At 46.4% G+C, this 19,553-nt stretch overlaps 1 protein-coding gene across 2 annotated transcripts in view; it reads right to left on the bottom strand.

Moving 5' to 3' along the window:
• ARHGAP39 (Rho GTPase activating protein 39) overlaps window positions 1-16,947 on the bottom strand; it is a 683,801-nt gene extending 666,854 nt beyond the window's left edge. Inside the window, exon 1 of one of the 2 annotated variants that reach the window (XM_069220913.1) lies at window positions 16,579-16,947. In XM_069220913.1, coding sequence (XP_069077014.1) covers window positions 16,579-16,589 — 11 coding nt within the window. In that variant the 5' untranslated portion in view covers window positions 16,590-16,947. The remainder of the gene's footprint in view (window positions 1-16,578) is intronic. The other variant, XM_069220914.1, reaches the window with a different exon arrangement.
• Between the last annotated feature and the right edge of the window lie 2,606 nt (window positions 16,948-19,553).

The raw sequence follows: 19,553 nt of genomic DNA, 5'->3' as shown, positions 1-19,553 counted from the left end.
TGGGGGCGTCCGTGCGCACTTAGACGGTCCTTTCTTTTAGTGCTTTAGGGCCCACCCCGACAACCCGGAGCCCTCCGGCCCTGAGCATTCCATTAAAGGCCCGGGGTGAGGCTCCTCGTTCAGTGCAGACATATATACCCCAGCCCACGGCCTCGGAGAGCTGCCCCCTCCCCCGCTGGACTGTTCCGAAACCTCCCAGCGCTAGAAAAATAGTTTAAAACAAATAAAAAATAAAACCCTCTGAGATCCACTGCCACAGAGCGCGGAGGCTGCCTCGGAAGCAGAGTTACCACGGAGGGGGGCAGGCTGCTATTTTGACATCCCTTCTGCATTAAACAGCATGGGATTTTAAGCCACAAATAAAAAATCCCCATCTCCTTTTTCAGACCGAAAAACAAAGAGCAGGCTGTAGTGCGTGTGTCCCTATGTCACTGCCTGGCCGCCGCCCGGTGCCCGCTCCCGTTTGCCATGCTCTTGGAAACAGAGGAAAAAAGATAGGAGCATATATTATTTCCTCCTTTACATGCAGCCCTCTAGTTCTGGGGAGCGGCAACAGATATTAGATTTGGGAAAACATCAGTTATGAAAGGCATGAAAGGATTGCTGCCCCGTCCCGTGTCAGACCCCGCACAGGACATCCGCGCCCAGCAGGCGGCAGAGCGCTCGGCTCTGAACTGACTTCCACCTCCAGACAGGGGCCGAGGCTGCCTTCACCCCAGTGGCACTGACTGACAGAGGAGGAGGCCGCAGAACTCACTCTCTTGCAGGGGGAGGGCAGCAGGCGTCCACGGAGACCACTCACACAACATACACCTGGAGTTGGCTCATCAACCTTGTCAAAGGTTTTTGTGAGGCATGAGGCCAAATCAATGCCGGGCCCTCCAAAATCATCTTCAGTATTTGGCAGGTACCATAGTACCTGTTTCTAAGTATTTATAAAGAGAAAACATGGCATCTGGGGTCATCTAGTGCTGTCTCATTAGTAAAGAAGATGGCAGGCTTGCTTGCAATTAAAAACTCAATCTATGCATTTTACTGAAGGACTGCGAGGTCTTGAGAAACGTGTTACCTGGGCAAGTGCCTCCTCTGGCCCATCCTTGGGCAGCCCTAATCGACGTGTATGAATACCTACACTGAGAACATATGGGAGGATACCAGATATCAAACTATGCTGTGCTATTCCAGTCCAAAGAAGGTTATTCTTTTGTGATGGGGAAAGGGCAAGAGTTGAGATGACAAAGAGCAAGATTATATTACCTCTTTTCTTTGCAAAGTACCACCTAGGGGGAGAGCTTGACGCATCACGTGTGAGAGTGGGGAGGCGATTCTCCCACGTACAAAACTAGACCTCAAAAGCAGGTCGTACACTATCTGAAGCGACTGCTTACCGTCCAACCAAAAATTTACTCTTTGACCCATATTCCTTAGACACTCACCAAGACTGAGAAGGAACTGAGTACAAGAAGATGAACATTATAAGAAAGATGAATATTAAAAGACACAGTTAAATTGTTCCTTTTCTTCTAAGGTCTGGTTTAAGAATACAGCTCTATGCAAGACCTATTACCGATTCTTAATTTTGACTCCAGCCAGAGTATTTCTCTCTACCCTCATGCTATTGGCTGTTTGGTGTATCATTCTATCTCCTATGGTGCGCTTCCACTGCAGTGCATGATGGGTTATTTTTGCATCTTACAAATCATGAGACATTAAATTATCGGAGTTGCATTCTGTACAGAAACGTTTTTGTGTATTCAGCAAGGTAGTATTTTTAATGTTTTAGCACTCAAAATGAAACCCACACCTACTGGCTTTTTCATTGTTAATACTTAGATTGGGTGCTGGAAAAAAACAGAGAATTATCTGAATTCAAGATGCATAATGGATGGGATAGCTTCACATTTTATGTCCTGCGCTTTAAGCAGAGATTACTGAGCCAATGAGACAATTGTAAAAGGCAGAACCTTTGTTTTGGTGTTAAAAGTCACCACCTTTCCCCATCCACAACAGCAGCAGACATGTATTTCATTTTACAGCAAGATCATCACTATATATCACAGTCCCAAATGCTTTTCATTCAGGATTTTACTAATAATCCAGGCTGTAAGCAGGCATGCCATAAGGCACTTCAACTCTGCTGCCAGTCACTACGTTTCAAAGATATGTTGTATTCATCCACTTAGAGATGTCCAGCGTTTATCCACAAGGGCCAGGGCTATGCCAAGTTTCAGAACATTCACAAGATGAGTTTGTAATTGGTACGTAATTTAATAGGAATCCTTTACACAGCCAATAGTCATGCTGAAAATTGTGCATGGTCTCCATCTTCGTGCAACAGTCATGGGTACCACTACACACAACCAATGTTACCTCAAGGCAAGCCAGCTCTTACACCAATTTTACATACATTGCTCCTTTGGATCTTACTTTTAGTTGTAAATGCATAACATGCTCCTTCCTCAACTACAAAGTTATCTGATTACTTAATTTTACCCAGGATGGCACAGTAGCGATCGCTACAGAGGACGGATATGTGTTTATGTATTTCCTACTGGTGTAAACTTTGCTCAAATAATGGGCAGTGTCATCGATACCCAGAGGCTACTGCCTCTGGTTATAAATAATTTATTTTGAAAAATAGGTCAAATTATTTGACAGTATGATTTTATGAAGAATTTTGGTTAATTAAAAAAAAAAAAAAAAAAAAAAAAAAGGATCAATTAACCTCCTCACCGCCTTTCAGAATCCGGGCATGCTTACCAAATCGAAGTATCGCAATAGTATTTTATTCATATAAAACAAATACATCGGATATAATAAATACATTTATGTGTTGCATACTTCATAACACTCTGTTTATGTTGCACACTGCATGGAACTCTGCATGACAAACGCTTGATGTGAATGTGTCGCCCAACTCTCCTCCGTCCTGATGAAGACTGAAAATAACTACTGATGGCCCAAATGTCAACTGCATAATGCTTCTTGACTGACTAGTTGCAAGTGTTCTTCACATTCACATTTGGATAATCGCCCTGCAGAATAACTTTATATTTAACTGTCAACCATTAAGCAACTCTTTGTTGTGCGTCTGCCCTACCTGCGACATCCTTGTTGGAAAGAATCCGCATATACGTCTTGCAATAGAGCTGTGCACCACCCGGCCCGTTTCTGCATCATTGTGCACTAGACGTTTGGACTATATTGTGGGTAAGTGTAGGTACACCTTATAGTAGTGCCCAGTGACTGTTGTTGCCCTGTGTACATATGTTGTTCAACCACAGCAAAGTTTTTAACTCCATATTGTTATAAAAGGGCCTGGAGACTGCATTACATTACCATGTCTTACCCCAAGTAAGAGAAGCACTGAATGGTTTTTAAATACAGTCTATTTGCACTCCATAACCAGGCTTGTGCCTAGTCTCTGCCGTCTTGAGTACCCTCTAGCTACTGCATTGCTACTGGAAGGTTTAAAGCCAAGTTGTAAACTAAAGCAATCGAGGGCAATCCTAAATCCCAAAATAGGAACCTAGGCTCTCCCAGGAATGTTCTGAACGTTCACAAACCTAACTTTTTGACGCAGGTAACAAAATGAATGTGTTCGTAAGTGTGTAAAAGGTCACGATCAAGCTGTTTAATGAATAGTCTGGATTCTTCTTTCCTTGAGGATTTACTACATACAATAGACAGCTGACAGAAACGTAAACACAAGGCAGTAATACATTCATTACAGAACATTATTAGCTCCCAAAATACATTTTAAGGACCACTATGTAACATAAAAATGGGCTGTCCACATCAGCATACCAAGGATGCCACAGACCTTGAAGCAAACAAGGAGAATTGACACCTTGTCCCAGTTTCAGTACTGAAATAGCTTTAATTGGGTTGCAGTGGACCCCTCACACCTCTATGCCCCGGTGCCACTGCACCTGTGGCACGTACAAAAGCTATGCTAATCCCCCAGAGCAGCTGAAAAATAAAATGGTCATAAAGTTTATTTGTTACCATTTCTTTCAGCAACCCGTCCTGAACCCAGTGTCACAAAGGGGTGGGACATTTACTGCTGAGTGGCAGCAGGGAGCTGTGCACCATGTTTAAAGTGTGCATGTCCCTTTGGCCGGCTGTCTTGCGTCAGCCAGCCTGACGTGCGCACTTTAAACTTCTCAAACCCACACAGCTGGGTTAGAGAAAGCCCAGGCCTCCACTGCTCTTAAGAGCGTGGAGAGAGGCCACTCCATCCAATCCGGATGCTTTTCTCATGCCATTTAATTGCATGAGAGAAGCACCAGGATCAGGTAGTGCAGTTTCCTGGGTTCGGTGCTTTGAAGAGAGAATACACCAGAGCGAGTAGGACGTTGTGACAAGTCAGTAAGGTAAGTGCCATTTTTTAATTATTACATTAACCCCACCCGTATTTTGTCCGCCCCACCACTCTAAATACATGGAAGCTGCCACTGAATGGGGGAGCACAGATGCAGAGGGCGAGACAGAGCAACAAGGTGATGGGGGGAGAGCATATGCTCACAATGAGTGAGCAACACAGAGACCAGGGGCAGCAACAAGGGATACGGAAATAACAATGGAGGGGCAGAGAAGCACACTGAAAGACAGAGCAACACAGAGACGAGAGGCAGAGAAGCAGAAGGGGAAGACAGCTGGAAAACACATGCAATCCACTAGAGTGGATAACTAAAAAAGAAAAAAGCAGCACAAAGAAAAAACAGGCGATGTAAGAACACATGCTGCATGCGAGGGACAAACTCTTGATGAAGGAGTAAAGCCCACACAAGTCATCAAATAAGCCATCTTCTTCAGGAGAGGATGTGCAATAACGGACACACCTGCCAACTATGAAGTTGGGAAAGCAGGCCCGAGTCTTGGCGTCGGCTTAGCATCCTGCAATCACTTAATCTCCAGGTGTCTCCCCAAAAAAGGAAATAAAAAAACTGCACAAACAAAACAAAAGCAAAAAAAGAGAGACAGTGAGGCCAGCCAGTGATACAATGGACCCACTGCAAGTTAACAAAATGCCTCACAACAGAAAGCACATGCTCTGTGTTAGGCAAAACTGCTGAGAGAGGCAAAATGGGTGTGTACAAAGGAGACAGAGACCTTGACATCACGACTCAAAATGTATGGAAAGTGACATCTATGCAAAAGGGTGTCAGAAACCCTTCATATTTCAATAAGTTAATTGTCTACTAATCAGGAATGTTGAAAATAAATACACGGAGTGCAGTTTACATACTTTTCTGATTGTTTTCAGCATACTTCCTTAGATTACACCTTTTATTCCTGCAGAAATAATACATCTTTTCCACAGACTTTCATTTTTGTTTCCTCAGGTTTCTCCTTGATTGATTCATGCCCTGTAAAGTCAGTGCCATCTCGCACACAAGGCAAACATTGGATGGTCTCATAGAATTATTTGGTAAGCACAATTTCGTGCCAGTAGATGTAAGAAATTAACTACACAAATAAACGCAAAAGTATTTCTATTCAGCAAAACAAGAGATAAAGAGTGTGCGCTCATTTTGTCGCATTCTCTTACAATCTGATCAGCTGTCTTTCGAAGGCTGATCAGCTACCCTTCTCTTCAGCCCATCTGAGCTGTCACTACTCCTAGACGGCAACATAAAACATTAGATATTGCAATTTTCAATAAATATAATGAAAGTGTGTGAACGCAATTATCATTACAATCCAAAATGTGCAACTTTTCTGCATTTGCCATGTTTGCCTTTTTGTCCCCAACCCAATTCAGCTCGACGCACAAAAACAGTTAATAAGCTGTCACTCCTTGCAAGAGGAAACTGTTTCTCCTCATCTTATGGATTGCTTTATCACATTCATATAGTGTTTGCCAAGGATGGATTAACCATTAAGCAAAATAAGCACATGCTTGGGCCATCAAGGGGAACGGGCCCCATAGAAATGTTTCCATTCCCGGATTTACCATGGACCATATGGTGCAAAACTTAAAATATATATACAATCTTACGACAACGCAGCTAATATGTCTGGGCATTATAAGGAGACACGTGGGCTCCTCCGCAGGGACTGAGGGGATTCGCCTCCCTGGCTGAGCCAGCAGATGAAAAATAAAACGATAGCAAGCTGTTGTTTTATTTTTCATCATCATGTTTCATCTGCTGGTTCAGCTAGCAGGTGCAGGGAGGGGCTGGGCCACGGGGAGATGGAAGGGAGGGGGGGGGAGTGGAGAATGCACTAAGTGTGCATGTGTATTTTTGCCGCCGTCTGAGGCCAGCCAAACACACATGCGCACTTAGGTTTCTCCAACTGAGCTGCATTCACAGGGGCTGCAGAAACAACACAGACCCCAGGCTTGTGTCTGAGTGGCAGTGACTGTTGCTTTGACCAATCCTGACGCTACTTACATGCTATGTTTAGCATCTAAGCAACGCCCGCATTGCTGGGGAGCTTGTGCTGGTGTATCACAAGAGCAGGGAGGCGGCGGAGGTGTTTTTTTTTTTTTTTTTTTTAAATGTTTCACCCATCGTCCACCTCCACGACATATGTGGCGGTTGCCGCTAAAAGGGGATGCCGCAAATGTTTTTAGAAACTAACAGGTTTGCTATACATGTGCCCTGTGCAGCCCATTCACTAAATCTGGTAGGCCAAAGTGCTGTTGACTGCTGTCAAGAGGTGGTTAATTTCTTCTCTACAGTGCAGTTGGGCTATACTTTTTTTTCCAGCCTCAACCAGCCGGTGGAAGATTCTTAATGATTGTATTGAAAATGAAAGTGTCTTAAAATCCCTCTCCGATACCAGATGGGAGGCAAATGCTATGGCAACAGCAGCAATTTTAAATCCTTCCTTAAAATTTTAGAAGTGTTAGAATGTATAGCTGAAGGCCAGTCACAAAAGGGAGACGCTAGAAGAGAAGCAAATAAGATGCAAGAGTTAGACTTTGTTTTGACGTTGAATTTTTGGGATGAGATTTTGCTATATTTTCATAGAGTAAGCCAAGTTTTACAGAAGGAGGATGAGAACTTAAAAACTTGCAGATCTGTACGGATCCTTAGCTGACCAACTGTGCACTTCCGGAGATGAATTTGAAAGATATGAAGCAACTACAGAGGAAATGTTACCAGATGTTGATTATGAGGCAGCTCAAACTCGCAAATGCATCACACAGAAGCTGCGCAATGACCAAAAGTATATCTGAATGCAAAAGATACATTTTGTATTACCAACTTTTACATGATTGTTAACAAACTTGAAACTGCAATGAGACAAAGGATAGATATACAAAGAAATAGCAGAGTGATTTTCTTTTCTAAGTGATGTGCCACACAATGTCACTTCATCTACTGAAATTGAAAGGTAATCTCAGTGTTGTAAAAAGCTGACTGATGCTTACCCAGAGGACTCGAACACTAATTTCTCAGCTGAGCTTGAGTAGTTTCACTCATATGTGTGTCATAAGTTCAGTGCAACAAAAATGTAAAAACAATATTCAGTCATGCTGAACTTGATAAAATAATTGTAGAAGACAATATAGAGTTTGCTTTTCCAAACATAGACATTTGCTTTCTTATATTTTAACAATAATATTTAGATATTGCTCAGCTAATTATTCATTTTCTCAGTTGAAGTATATTAAAAATCCCAAAAGAACAACTATGCAACAAGGCAGGCTGGATGTCTTGTCTATATTACGTATAGAAGCAGATCTGTTAGGTAAGATTAGTTTTGAGGTTCAGATCAAAGACTTTGCAATTATTAAAAAGTATGAGGAAACGTTTTAAATAAATTGGACGTATACTGTAAGCTTTGTTTCACTTTGAAAAATAACATTTTAATTTATGGTTTATTATTGTTTATATTTTGAATTAGATATATATGTGGGTACCAAAATCTTTTAAGTGCTTAGAGTCTTTAAAGGTCTTAAACTGGCCCTGGTGTTTGCTCTGCCCCATTGACTGATGGAGGAGACAGTGATAGCTTTGCATTAGACAATTTTGCATTCAAATGTGTGACTCTGTAAATACACGTTTGCATATCCAGACAGGCCTTGTGGGAAACAAACACATTCCCAACAGCCTGATGTCTAGTGGAAGACTAATCTCCAGTACTGCCAGAGACATGCCCCTCTGACCCTGCTCCAGTCTCAACTGCCTCAATAAGTTTAGGATTTTTGGGGGGTGAAAGGCTTCATTCACAGGTGACACAATCATTAAATCACTGCACAGAAAACCGAATGCACACTCAAATAACAACATGATTTGTAGTAAACTGTAACCGGTTTCAGTGCCACAGAGTACATAATTATCCTAACGTTTTAAGATTTTTTAAATGTTACTTAATAAGAGACTTTTAGATCCCCTCTCCTGTTTACCTGCAAACTATTAAAAATACCGCAGGCAGACAGTTTACATTACACTAGAAATTAGTTCAACACTTCTAAGCACTCGTGTGCTGTGCATCTTTCTCTTACGGTCTTAATGCAGATCAAAGAAAATGCTCATAAACCAAAGCTGTACTACCCTTTAAACTGGTTCTTGCAAGAAGAGCAGGGGTGCTCAACAATGGTTCCTGAATTAATTAAATTATATATATATATAAATAAATAAAAAAAAACATACCCCCTACCCCCAGCAATATCGACACCACTATCTTCAGTAAAACGCTTTTGTGCTCAATGAAGACTGGGTGGGATCCCTAATACCAATGAATCTTCTGTGACCAGAGTTATTTTGTTCTTGATAACTTTCTATTATACCAAGCAGCCCTTATGTTGCAACAGTGGAAACCCTCAGACCAATCAAACACAGATGCTTCAAAACAACACTACCAAAGCCTACCAACAGCCAAACATACATCTTCCAGGTCCCTCAATACTCCCTCATTGAGCTACTTCCATCGATTCAGGCATTTTGCACACACAGGCGTTCTGCATCTAACTTGCCCCCTTTGAAGGCATGACCATGAAAATGGAAGCCGTCGTCTTCCAGCAAGTAAGGATATTCTACAGCTTCCACAAAACCAATCAATCACATCTGTTTTCCATCAAGACCCTCCACACCTTATTCTCTCAGCTTCCAACCACCCTCATCTAGATGTTCCCATCTGCAGAACATGCAAATAGTCAGCGATACTTCCTGTAGGTTGTGGCCTCTAGAAGGTCCACAAAATCTCCAGCAGGCCAAAATGTTCTTCATGCCCAACCATGACAAAAACAATTCTGCCTTCCCCCTCCCAGCTGCAGTCTTAACCTTTGGGGTTCCCCTCAGATCTCTCTGTTTTTACCACCATAAGTTTCAACCTTAAACCACTGACCAGATGTCATCAGATGGTTTGGCTTACCCGTATGTATGATAAAGACATGCTAAGGCTGGAGCAAACCAAGACCCCCCCCCCTCCCTTTGTTGCTTCCTTGTATCTTTTCAGTGTGTAAGCAAATATCTGCATGACACTAACCTGCCACAAAACGAACCCATCCAAGAGTGAAAACATGCCATCAGTAACCAGTTACGTCACTAACGTTGGCCGTAAGACCTAAAGCTGCACACCTCACCTACTGCCCAGTCTCACCTGTATGAGGCTTCGTCTTTCTGTTCAATCCAAAACTCTTATTACCAGGGTCAACTTTCACACAAATTGTACTGCACTGGAAAAGACCCCTTTGTAGTCTTTCCCAAGAATGCAGACATTGCCAGCGCCACCCTCTACTGAAGACTAGGTTGCTGCAACAGCCTGGACTGCAGCCTCCCTTCTTACTTTGCCAGATCTAATCATGGCTGCTTGTCTCCTCATCTCCACCAACAGACATGACCACTTCTCATGGACTCTACAGGTACAGCTGGATCCCCACGAATAAATTAATCTCTTTTGAGCCCTGTATATCATTCCCGTGGCATACTGTAATTTGCAGCCTCCCTCCCAAGTGCAACTGGTTCCATGTTTGCACCACTTCAAGCATCTTCCGAAGTACAACCTAGTTTCCATTGGTAACTCCTGCAGTCGCCACCCCCTTTCCATGGAGTCTGACACCCACTTAAGCCCTCTTATTTTCCTCTGTCAGGCTGTCAACTATTACTACATCATGAGTTCAAGCAAAATCTAACCCGTCTATAAGGGCATCCCTTAGGGTCATCACCCCACTGACTTGTCATGTGTCACTTCTTCTAGATCTGTTAGAGAGCTTTGGGACCATCAGGTTGGGATGTTGTGGTCATGGACCAATCACGAGCCTTAACTATGAAAAGAACAGTTTGCAAGACATATAACTCGCATGATCATTTCCAAGACTGGAATCATTAGAATGTAACCACAAGTCAATAAATGAGAGTTTCACATGTTCCCAAGTGTTAAGTCATGGATCTTTTCTGTGCAAATAAAAGCAAACACCTGTGTCATTACTATGTAACCCACCATTCAAAACGTGTCAAAATCCCAATACTTGTATTGAAACAGAGTGTGAGACCAGGGTCCTTACTGTGCAAAGACAAGTGATGAACTGGGTCATGACCGTAGGAAGACAAAAGAAGGCCCTTGTTGTTGCCATGGACAGCAAACGGGTTGCACCAAAATAACCACACAAGACGTGTCTCATGTTTTCCATTAATACCATTAAGAGCACAATTTAAGACCAGGATCAAAGCTCTGAAAAGACAGTAGAATACTTTGGGCATTCCCATGGCAACATGATTCAAGATCTGGATCATGACATTGTAAGCACAATCCAAGATCAGTGTCATTATGGTTTAAAGGCCATTGAAGATCCAGGGCATTCCTTGTAAACAATTCCAGACCAGGGCATTCCATGTAAACACAATCCAAGACCAGGTTCATTATAAAGGTAAAGATAATGTAAAAAAAACCTGGTCCGTTCCAAGTAAACAATTCCAGAACAGGGTCATTCCATGTAAACACAAACCAAGATTAGATTCATTATAAGGTAAAGACAGTGCAAAAAAACGTTAATTTCTTGTTTTCAATTTCGTTTAAACACGATCCAAGACCAGGTAATTTACAACTAAAGATAATTTACTGGTGAATTTCTTGTAAACAATTCAAAACCGGTCCATTCTACGTAAATACAGTTCGAGACTCAGGTCATTAGAAGACGCAGACGCAAACAGAGGTCATTTACATGTAAAAACAAGTGAACAGCTGGTCCATTACCAAACATGATTCAACACCTGGGTTATTAACATGTAAAAGAATTTCGAATTTGAGGTGATATCATGTAAATGCAAGGCAAGGTCCGGGACAGCGTGAATCATGACAGATGTCAACCATTACAGCTACGCTTTCATTGGCCTAAGTGATGTTAACATATGGCCATATACTGGACAGTGGCCCACCGCCATCAGATGGCACAGTCTGATGTCAAACCACCAGCTGCGTCCATGGCACTGACAGGTAAAATAAACGGTGGGTGCACATGGAGTCAATGAAAACCAGGAGATTCGAGGGGCATATTTTAGTTAAAGTGGGAAGGCAGGAAAGCCATTTATACTGTCGCCTCTCAGAAGCAATTCTTGTGGAACCGGTGAGGCCTGTGCAGAAATGTGTCAGAAACGCCATTGGCATCTGCTAGACACCAGTCATTTAATTCCAGACGCGTGCAGACAGGATGCTCACATTTTTACCTTAGATATGCAGGACTGTCCATCATAGACACGGAAAGCAGGTCGTCTAATCTCATTTCCAGTAGCCATCAATATCGCCAGACAATCCTTTAAGTGCATTGGCCTGTCCCATGGGCCTTCCATCCCATCTGTCAGCCACAGACAGAAGAGGTGGTCGAGGGGGGGTGGGTGGGGGGGTACTGGGACAGGGGACATATTACCTAAACTAACAGTAACAAAAGTTTTGCACACGAGGCCCACCAAAATATTAATACAGGTTTGCGTTTATAATAAAACGCGGGCCACTAAATAATGCAAGAGCCCGCGTGAATTCTTGTCTGTCACTGATGGGGTTAACGAGTTAACTACCGGTTCTCTCGCCCCCTCCCTCACAAACAAAATGAACGCGGGATTGCGCGGTCTGGCGGTGCACTTAGTCTTTCAAAAGCGAAAGAAATGTGAAACAGCAAATTAGACAACTGGATGAAGAGAGCTAAATTGCTAGGGGATCACAGGCGCAGTGGCCAGAAATAATTAGCGAAACACTGTGCTGGTTTCCTGGACTGCTTGCCACTCAGGCCGACTATGAAAAAAGAAACCAAAACATATGTGATGGATGGAAAAACGAAGGGGGCGGTGATGTTCTCACTTGGTGAGTGGATGTTGGACGTCGCTGGTCTGAAGATTTTACTATGGATTTGTTGCAAATGTGACAAACATTGGAAAGCCAAAAGGCCTAGCTTTAATATGCAAATGCACGCAAACACAGGCATTCACATATGTTGTTTACGTGCGTCCCACGCACAAAAGCTGGTTATACAATTACATTCAACCCTAGAGGCTTTGTCAATGCTGAGAAAAAAGTAACAGAAAAGGATTGCTTTCTACCCTGAATGGGAACAGGAGATAAAGAGCTGAAATGTGATTAACAGTGTGATGACTGCCTGCACTTTCCAAATGTAAAATAGTCCCTTGTGTACTTCCAAGGGAAGCACTCCCCAAAAAGCCAATAGGATGAAGTGAGAATTATACTTCTCCGTTTGGATCCAAAGCCCACTTATGTATGCACTTTTATTGCAGACTGCTGCACTGTCGACCAGACCTAAAAAGGCAAGGGTCAGAGCCTGATTGTAGCTCACGAATGAATATGTGCATATCAAATAAATTAGCTGACCTACATGTGAAACTAGTGGACGACCGAGGGAGCTGCGGGGGCGGGCTAAACGGAAGCGCACTACAGATACACAAGTGCTGAATCCCAAGGAGCAGGGCCCACTGAGGCAATATGTCACTGCGCCTGTATATGTTCCCATCTCAGTCCATCGAGTTGGATGGCATCTTAGTGACGTCACAGAATCCCTATGAAGTCTCTGAGATGGCTTCCATTAAGAGAGTGAGGTGAGGCTATATTGGTTCCAAGTGTTACAGAGCTTCGCGTCACAGAGAAGTCGCTGGGGGACGGGCTTGGGTGGTTCAAGGCATGGTAAAGTCGGCGAGGGCATGTCACCTCTCATGGGAACTAGAGGCCGCCACACAGGTGACTTTCCCGTCCCTGGAAAGGTCAGGCACGAGGTCTTGTGGGCTGACCCCCTCTCCGAAAGTTAATGACTATGAGAGCATTTCCATTAGGACGTGGTGGTTATGAGGCACTCTCCCATCAGTGGGTGATTTGGCTTGAGGTTCTCTCCAGGAAGAGTGTGGCTGGGTGAGGCGTTCCCTTGGCGATGCTTACCTGTGAGAAGCGACTCCATGGGTGACGCTGAGTGACAGATCCTGTTCCCTAAGTAGGCAAGGTTGCCTCGAGGAGCTATTCCCTCAAACGGTACCTTGCGCGGTCCCTTCAGCAGATGTTGGCTATGGGACCGCATCTACCACACACGCTGACGTCAGCAGCAATGAGGCTCGGGGAGATGTCACCCTTTAGCAAGTCGGTAACTGTGGTTGTGAGGGATGAGGGGAAGTGGCCTCTCTTCAGCAGGTGACTGTGAGGTGGTGTGGGATGTAACAGGTTAGTGGGTTGCCCTTCCCCGATACGATGATGTTGGCTGTGAGGTGATGTTGCTGATGAAATGCCCGCAGAGAAGGGCTGAGACGCCGTCTCCCTTTGAGGGGTGATCCTGACAGTGTGTTAGCCTTCCATCTGCATGTGACGTTGGCTTCCAGACGGTTTCCCTCCAAAGGAGTGCTATGGGCAGTGGGTTCTCCTACCTCTGTGAAATGTCGACTGTACGCATGAGACGCTTTTTCCCCCATCAGTAAATAATATTGGACTCTGCTCTGGAAGATGTGCTTCTGTGTTGGCAAGGGAGTTACATTGACCTGCAAAGTGCTGGGCTGGGGCTCTGGCACACTCTCCTACGCGAGTCATATTTGTTCGACGTTCGACTTGTCACCACTAAACCTACAAGGTTGAAAAGAGGGTCTGAGATTCGATACCCGCGGAGCTTGTGGTAGTGACCGGGGTTGAACTGCTCTTCCTGCAGACTCTGGTATTATTCCCTGGAGTGGTCGCCCATCCTCTGTGCATGTGGTATTGGCAGTGGTTGAGCTGCTCTGCCCTCGGTAGGCGATAGTAAGGTGCTTGGTGGCCCCCCATCCCCCGAGCAGCAGTATTGACAGTGGTTGTAGCTACTGCCACCTCAGCAGTTGGAATACACCTGTGACGTGCACTCTCAACCCCTGTGCATGTGGTGTTGACTGTGGCTGAAAGCTGCTCTCCTCTCAGCGTGTGGAGTTCAGCTGTGAGGTACTTACCCATGTGGTATCGACAGTGTCTGCTCTCGGGTCAGCAGGTGGTATACAGCTACGAGGAGCTCTCCCAGCCCATGAGCATGTGATATTAGCAATGGTTGAAGCTGCTCTCCCCTCAGCAGGTGGTATACAGCTGTGAGGTGTTCTCCCAGCCCATGAGCATCTGATATCAGCAATGGTTGAAGCTTCTCTCCTCCCTCAGCCGGTGGTATACAGCTGTGGGGGTGTTCTCCCATACCCTTTACATGTGACACTAACAGTGACAGCAGGCTGTTCCCAGGTCAGCAGGTGGGACACAGCTGTGAGGAGCTCCCCCAGCCCATGAGCATCTGATATCAGCAGTGGTTGAAGCTGTTCTCAGGTCAGCAGGTGGTAAACAGCTGTGAGGAGCTCCCCAGCCCATGAGCATGTGATATCAGCAGTGGCTGAAGCTGTTCTCAGGTCAGCAGGTGGGACACAGCTGTGAGGAGCTCCCCCAGCCCATGAGCATGTGATATCAGCAGTGGTTGAAGCTGCTCTCAGGTCAGCAGGTGGGACACAGCTGTGAGGAGTTCCCCCAGCCCATGAGCATGTGATATCAGCAGCGGCTGAAGCTGTTCTCAGGTCAGCAGGTGGTAAACAGCTGTGAGGAGTTCCCCCAGCCCATGAGCATGTGATATCAGGAGCGGCTGAAGCTGCTCTCAGGTCAGCAGGTGGTAAACAGCTGTGAGGAGCTCCCCCAGCCCATGAGCATGTGATATCAGCAGCGGTTGAAGCTGTTCTCAGGTCAGCAGGTGGGACACAGCTGTGAGGAGCTCCCCCAGCCCATGAGCATGTGATATCAGCAGTGGCTGAAGCTGTTCTCAGGTCAGCAGGTGGTAAACAGCTGTGAGGAGCTCCCCCAGCCCATGAGCATGTGATATCAGCAGTGGCTGAAGCTGTTCTCAGGTCAGCAGGTGGTATACAGCTGTGAGGAGTTCCCCCAGCCCATGAGCATGTGATATCAGCAGCGGCTGAAGCTGTTCTCAGGTCAGCAGGTGGTATACAGCTGTGAGGAGCTCCCCCAGTCCATGAGCATGTGATATCAGCAGCGGTTGAAGCTGTTCTCAGGTCAGCAGGTGGGACACAGCTGTGAGGAGCTCCCCCAGCCCATGAGCATGTGATATCAGCAGCGGCTGAAGCTGTTCTCAGGTCAGCAGGTGGTAAACAGCTGTGAGGAGCTCCCCCAGCCCATGAGCATCTGATATCAGCAGTGGCTGAAGCTGTTCTCAGGTCAGCAGGTGGTATACAGCTGTGAGGAGCTCCCCCAGCCCATGAGCATGTGATATCAGCAGTGGTTGAAGCTGCTCTCAGGTCAGCAGGTGGGACACAGCTGTGAGGAGTTCCCCCAGCCCATGAGCATGTGATATCAGCAGCGGCTGAAGCTGTTCTCAGGTCAGCAGGTGGTATACAGCTGTGAGGAGCTCCCCCAGTCCATGAGCATGTGATATCAGCAGTGGCTGAAGCTGCTCTCAGGTCAGCAGGTGGTGTACAGCCGTGGGATGGGCTTTTCTGAGTGGGTGATGTGGTCTGTGAGGTATTTTCCTGTCCCGAGCGTGTAATGTTGACAGCTGCTGACCCCCTGCCCCTAAGCACCCCATGCTATACTGCCCGTGGTTTAAAGCTCCCCGCCGTTTAGCAGGTGGCATCCAGCTGCGGCCGCTCCTGCCGTGAGCCACGTGGAGACTGAGGTGCCCCTCGCCCCCCGGGCGCGCAGCGTTGATAGTGAGGAGTGATACTGGTGGCTGATCGCTGCCTCCCTCTCACCGGGCGGTCCTGAGGCTGACGGAGGTATTTTCCCGCCCCCCGAGCGTGCAATGTTGACAGTTGTTGATCGCTGCTCTACCTCAGCATCCGGGAGGCGCTCGCCCCTCGGAGGCAATATTTCGGTGGCTGAGGGCCCGTGGCCCTCCCCCGGGGGCGGCTCTGCGGGATCGAGTACCGCCGTCTCTGGGGGCGGAGGGGGGAAGCACCGGCGCGCGCTCCGCAGGTGAGGCCGGCCCCGCGCGCGCTCAGCGGTGCCCGGGGTCATCGGCGGGTCCCCGGGCTGCGCGCGCTGGCACGCGGACAGGCCGGAGGAGCGCGCTCATTGGTGGCCGCGGACGGGGTCCTGGGAGGTGGCGCGCGCACCTGCAGCAGCAGCAGCAGCAGCGAGGGGATGCCGCACGCTTTGCACCAGTCAACTCTAGGCGGGCGCCGCACTCACCTCTCCGCCATCTTCCCTCTCCGGCTCCCGGTGTCAGCGGCGGGCGCCCGGTCCTCCTGCTCCGGGTGATCCTGCGCGACAGGAGCCGCCGGTGGCGGCGGCGAGACTCCCGCGAATCCGGGGCAGCGCTGCCATGATCCGGAGGCTGCGGAGGAAGCCGTGGCGGCGGCGGGTGTGTGGGGGGGGGCGGCACCGCGAGCCCGCCTCCCGGCGAGCGCCCGCTGCCTTTCCCGAGGTTCAGCGGCGCGCGCGCCCCGCTCTCCCCGCCTCGCGCCCCGGCTGCGCGAGCGGCAGGTCCTGGTGCTGATGCTGCTGCTGCCGCCGCCGCGTCCCAGTCACCATCGACAACCTGACGTCACGGACCCTGGCAGGTGGAGGCCGCGAGGGGGCGCGCGAGCGAGGCGCCGGCGGGAGGCGGCGGCTCGTGCCGCCTCCAGGTCTCCATAGCAACCCCTGGCGCACTGCTAGCCGCGGCCTAGACCAGGAGAGGGCCCGTGTGACTGACACTGATCATCGAAGAAACGCTTATCCTCCGGGATAACCACGCAAATACCCCGGAAACACCCGCGACTAGTCCCTGGCTGTATTTAAAAGTCATTTCGAGCGTGACCCAGGACGCTCAGCGGAGGTTCATTGGTTGAACAATACACAGAGCACACAAAAAATAATACACAATATATACCAAGGATAAACTGTACAAACAAAAAAAAACAGATACGCGTCAAGACAGTTAAAGGCAAGGTCACCTTTATCATACTGCAAAGAAGGAGCTAATTATCCGACTGGCTTGATTATATGACGCAGCAAAGGAAAGACAAAGCATGCAGAAACACACATTTTTTATGTGCAAGTAGCACCTCAATTAATATACTTCTTAACTAAATGTTGTAGTTCTTTTGATACTTAAAACACGATGATAACAAAGGCATTCACATGGTACACAGGGTTCTTACGAAACAAAAACGCACACTAGCAGCAGATTTACTTACAAAACGTATTCACCAACACGTGATGATTTCGTCATACATGGGGGTTAGGGACACCACTGTTTGACACTGTTATTTCTATCTCTAGAGAAAAATAGTATCTGCTACAGATAACAAAGCTTCGTTTACATATGGTTTGTAATAAAAGGTGCACTACGTTTATTTTGCACATTCTTGTTATGTTTAAAAAAAAACTGGTGAACAGTTTTGTGATTACTTTATGTTTCACACTGTGGGGTCATTGGAAGCACATCTTTTCACTAAGAAGCAGTACGAAGAACACTGGCGTTGGTCTTTCTTAAGCCATCAATGTTATTACTCCCTCTTGCATGCATACTGTGCTTATAAGAATGGAGGCTGCATAAAGCTGCAGAATTCCTTCATGTACAGTCATGTCTCGGTACTCTCTCCTTTCCTCATTGGTTGATAGGCTGGTTGGTGCTTTCAGTGTATGACTGAAGGGGTGGGCACTAGGTCTCTGCTTCCTTCCATTATTGGCTACATCTGTTTTATGTCACCCTCCGGCATTGAAGGGGCTGGAGACTGTGGAGAGACAGCGGACATGAAACGCACAGACATCTCCTGCAACTACTTCCTCAATATTTCTTGACATAGGCACTGCTTGGTGTATTAGATACTCAGCACCTCGAGACCCTCCCGGGTTATTTGCCACGCTCTATTAATGTTTGATTGATTGACTCACAGCAAACCTGAAACGGGAGATGAGCTGCATCTTGAGCTCCCATACTGTCTAGACCAGTGGTTCCCAACCTTTTGACTTCTGTGGACCCCTACTTTATCAACCCTGGAACCCGGGGACCCCCACTGAATCATTATTGGAATCCGGGGATCCCCCACTGAGTCATTACTGAAAGCTGGGGACCTAATGTGTTAATATTATTTAGTTTTCTAAGCTGTTGCGGACCCCCTGAGGGGGCTTCGCAGACCCCCAGGGGTCCCCACACCACAGTTTGGGAACCACAGGGCTAGACTTGTCCTCCAGGGACCTATTGTAGACCTTTACATGCATGCATGCATGCTCTTGTCTGGTGATGCCTTGTACACTGGGCTGCTTTGAAGAGCCAAGCTACCTCAGAGGACCTGTGTGAGCAGGTAAGGAGAGAGTACGAGGCAACATGAATTATGTATGTGTTTATATGGATGATGTTAATGTATTTATGTTGCAGTATGTCATGTGTGTAGACATATTTCCATATTTGTACTTTGGTATGGAAGATCATTCAATTCAGTGTCATAGAAGTTAGTACGGTTCCACCAGAAAGCGCCATGGTCTATAGGTAGGCAGTGTGTGCTTGTATGTGTTCATATTCATGTAACTGAGGGGTAAGAAGTCCTCTGGCCTGGTGATATTTGCATGCATACGGAGGAAAAAAGGCACATTATGGACATATAACAACAGCTGACATATGGTCCATTACATATGCGGCAACAGGATCACACCAAGCAATGCAGCATGTGCAGGAACAAGGACACCTCGTAGTGAAATCGATCCATAATGACATGACCGGCACATGGTTGCAAGAACACGTCATGGCTCGTCTGACGGATGAGTAAATGGAACTCACAAAAAGTGAAAGGAAGAATGCGTGCAAACATAGGCACTGGAAGTAGGGGTAGAGGGCTACTGTAGCAGCCCCAATAAACATACTCGAGTTGACAATATGAACTAGCAATAAAGATGCCTTTAAATCTTGTTTTTGTCATGTGAAATTTGCTGTGCGTTCAAAGACAGAGGTCAAATGTCAGACTATGTCTTCTCTCAAATTGCTGCTTATTCTTTTAACATATAGATAGGTGTTTACTTTTCTTTCTCTGACTGCAAGTTTAGGGGATTTTGTAAAATGAACCATCTGACAATTTTGCTGGTGTGAAAGGAAAGAGTGTAGGATGTCAGTTTTTCTGTAATACACAACAATATTTAAATACATGTACATGAAATGCAAATAGCTCCGAATATATAAGCTAGGA

This window comes from Pleurodeles waltl, chromosome 2_2 (genome assembly GCF_031143425.1).
Source record: "Pleurodeles waltl isolate 20211129_DDA chromosome 2_2, aPleWal1.hap1.20221129, whole genome shotgun sequence".
NCBI classification, from domain to species: domain Eukaryota; kingdom Metazoa; phylum Chordata; class Amphibia; order Caudata; family Salamandridae; genus Pleurodeles; species Pleurodeles waltl.
This window is presented reverse-complemented; position numbering and strand designations above follow the sequence as displayed.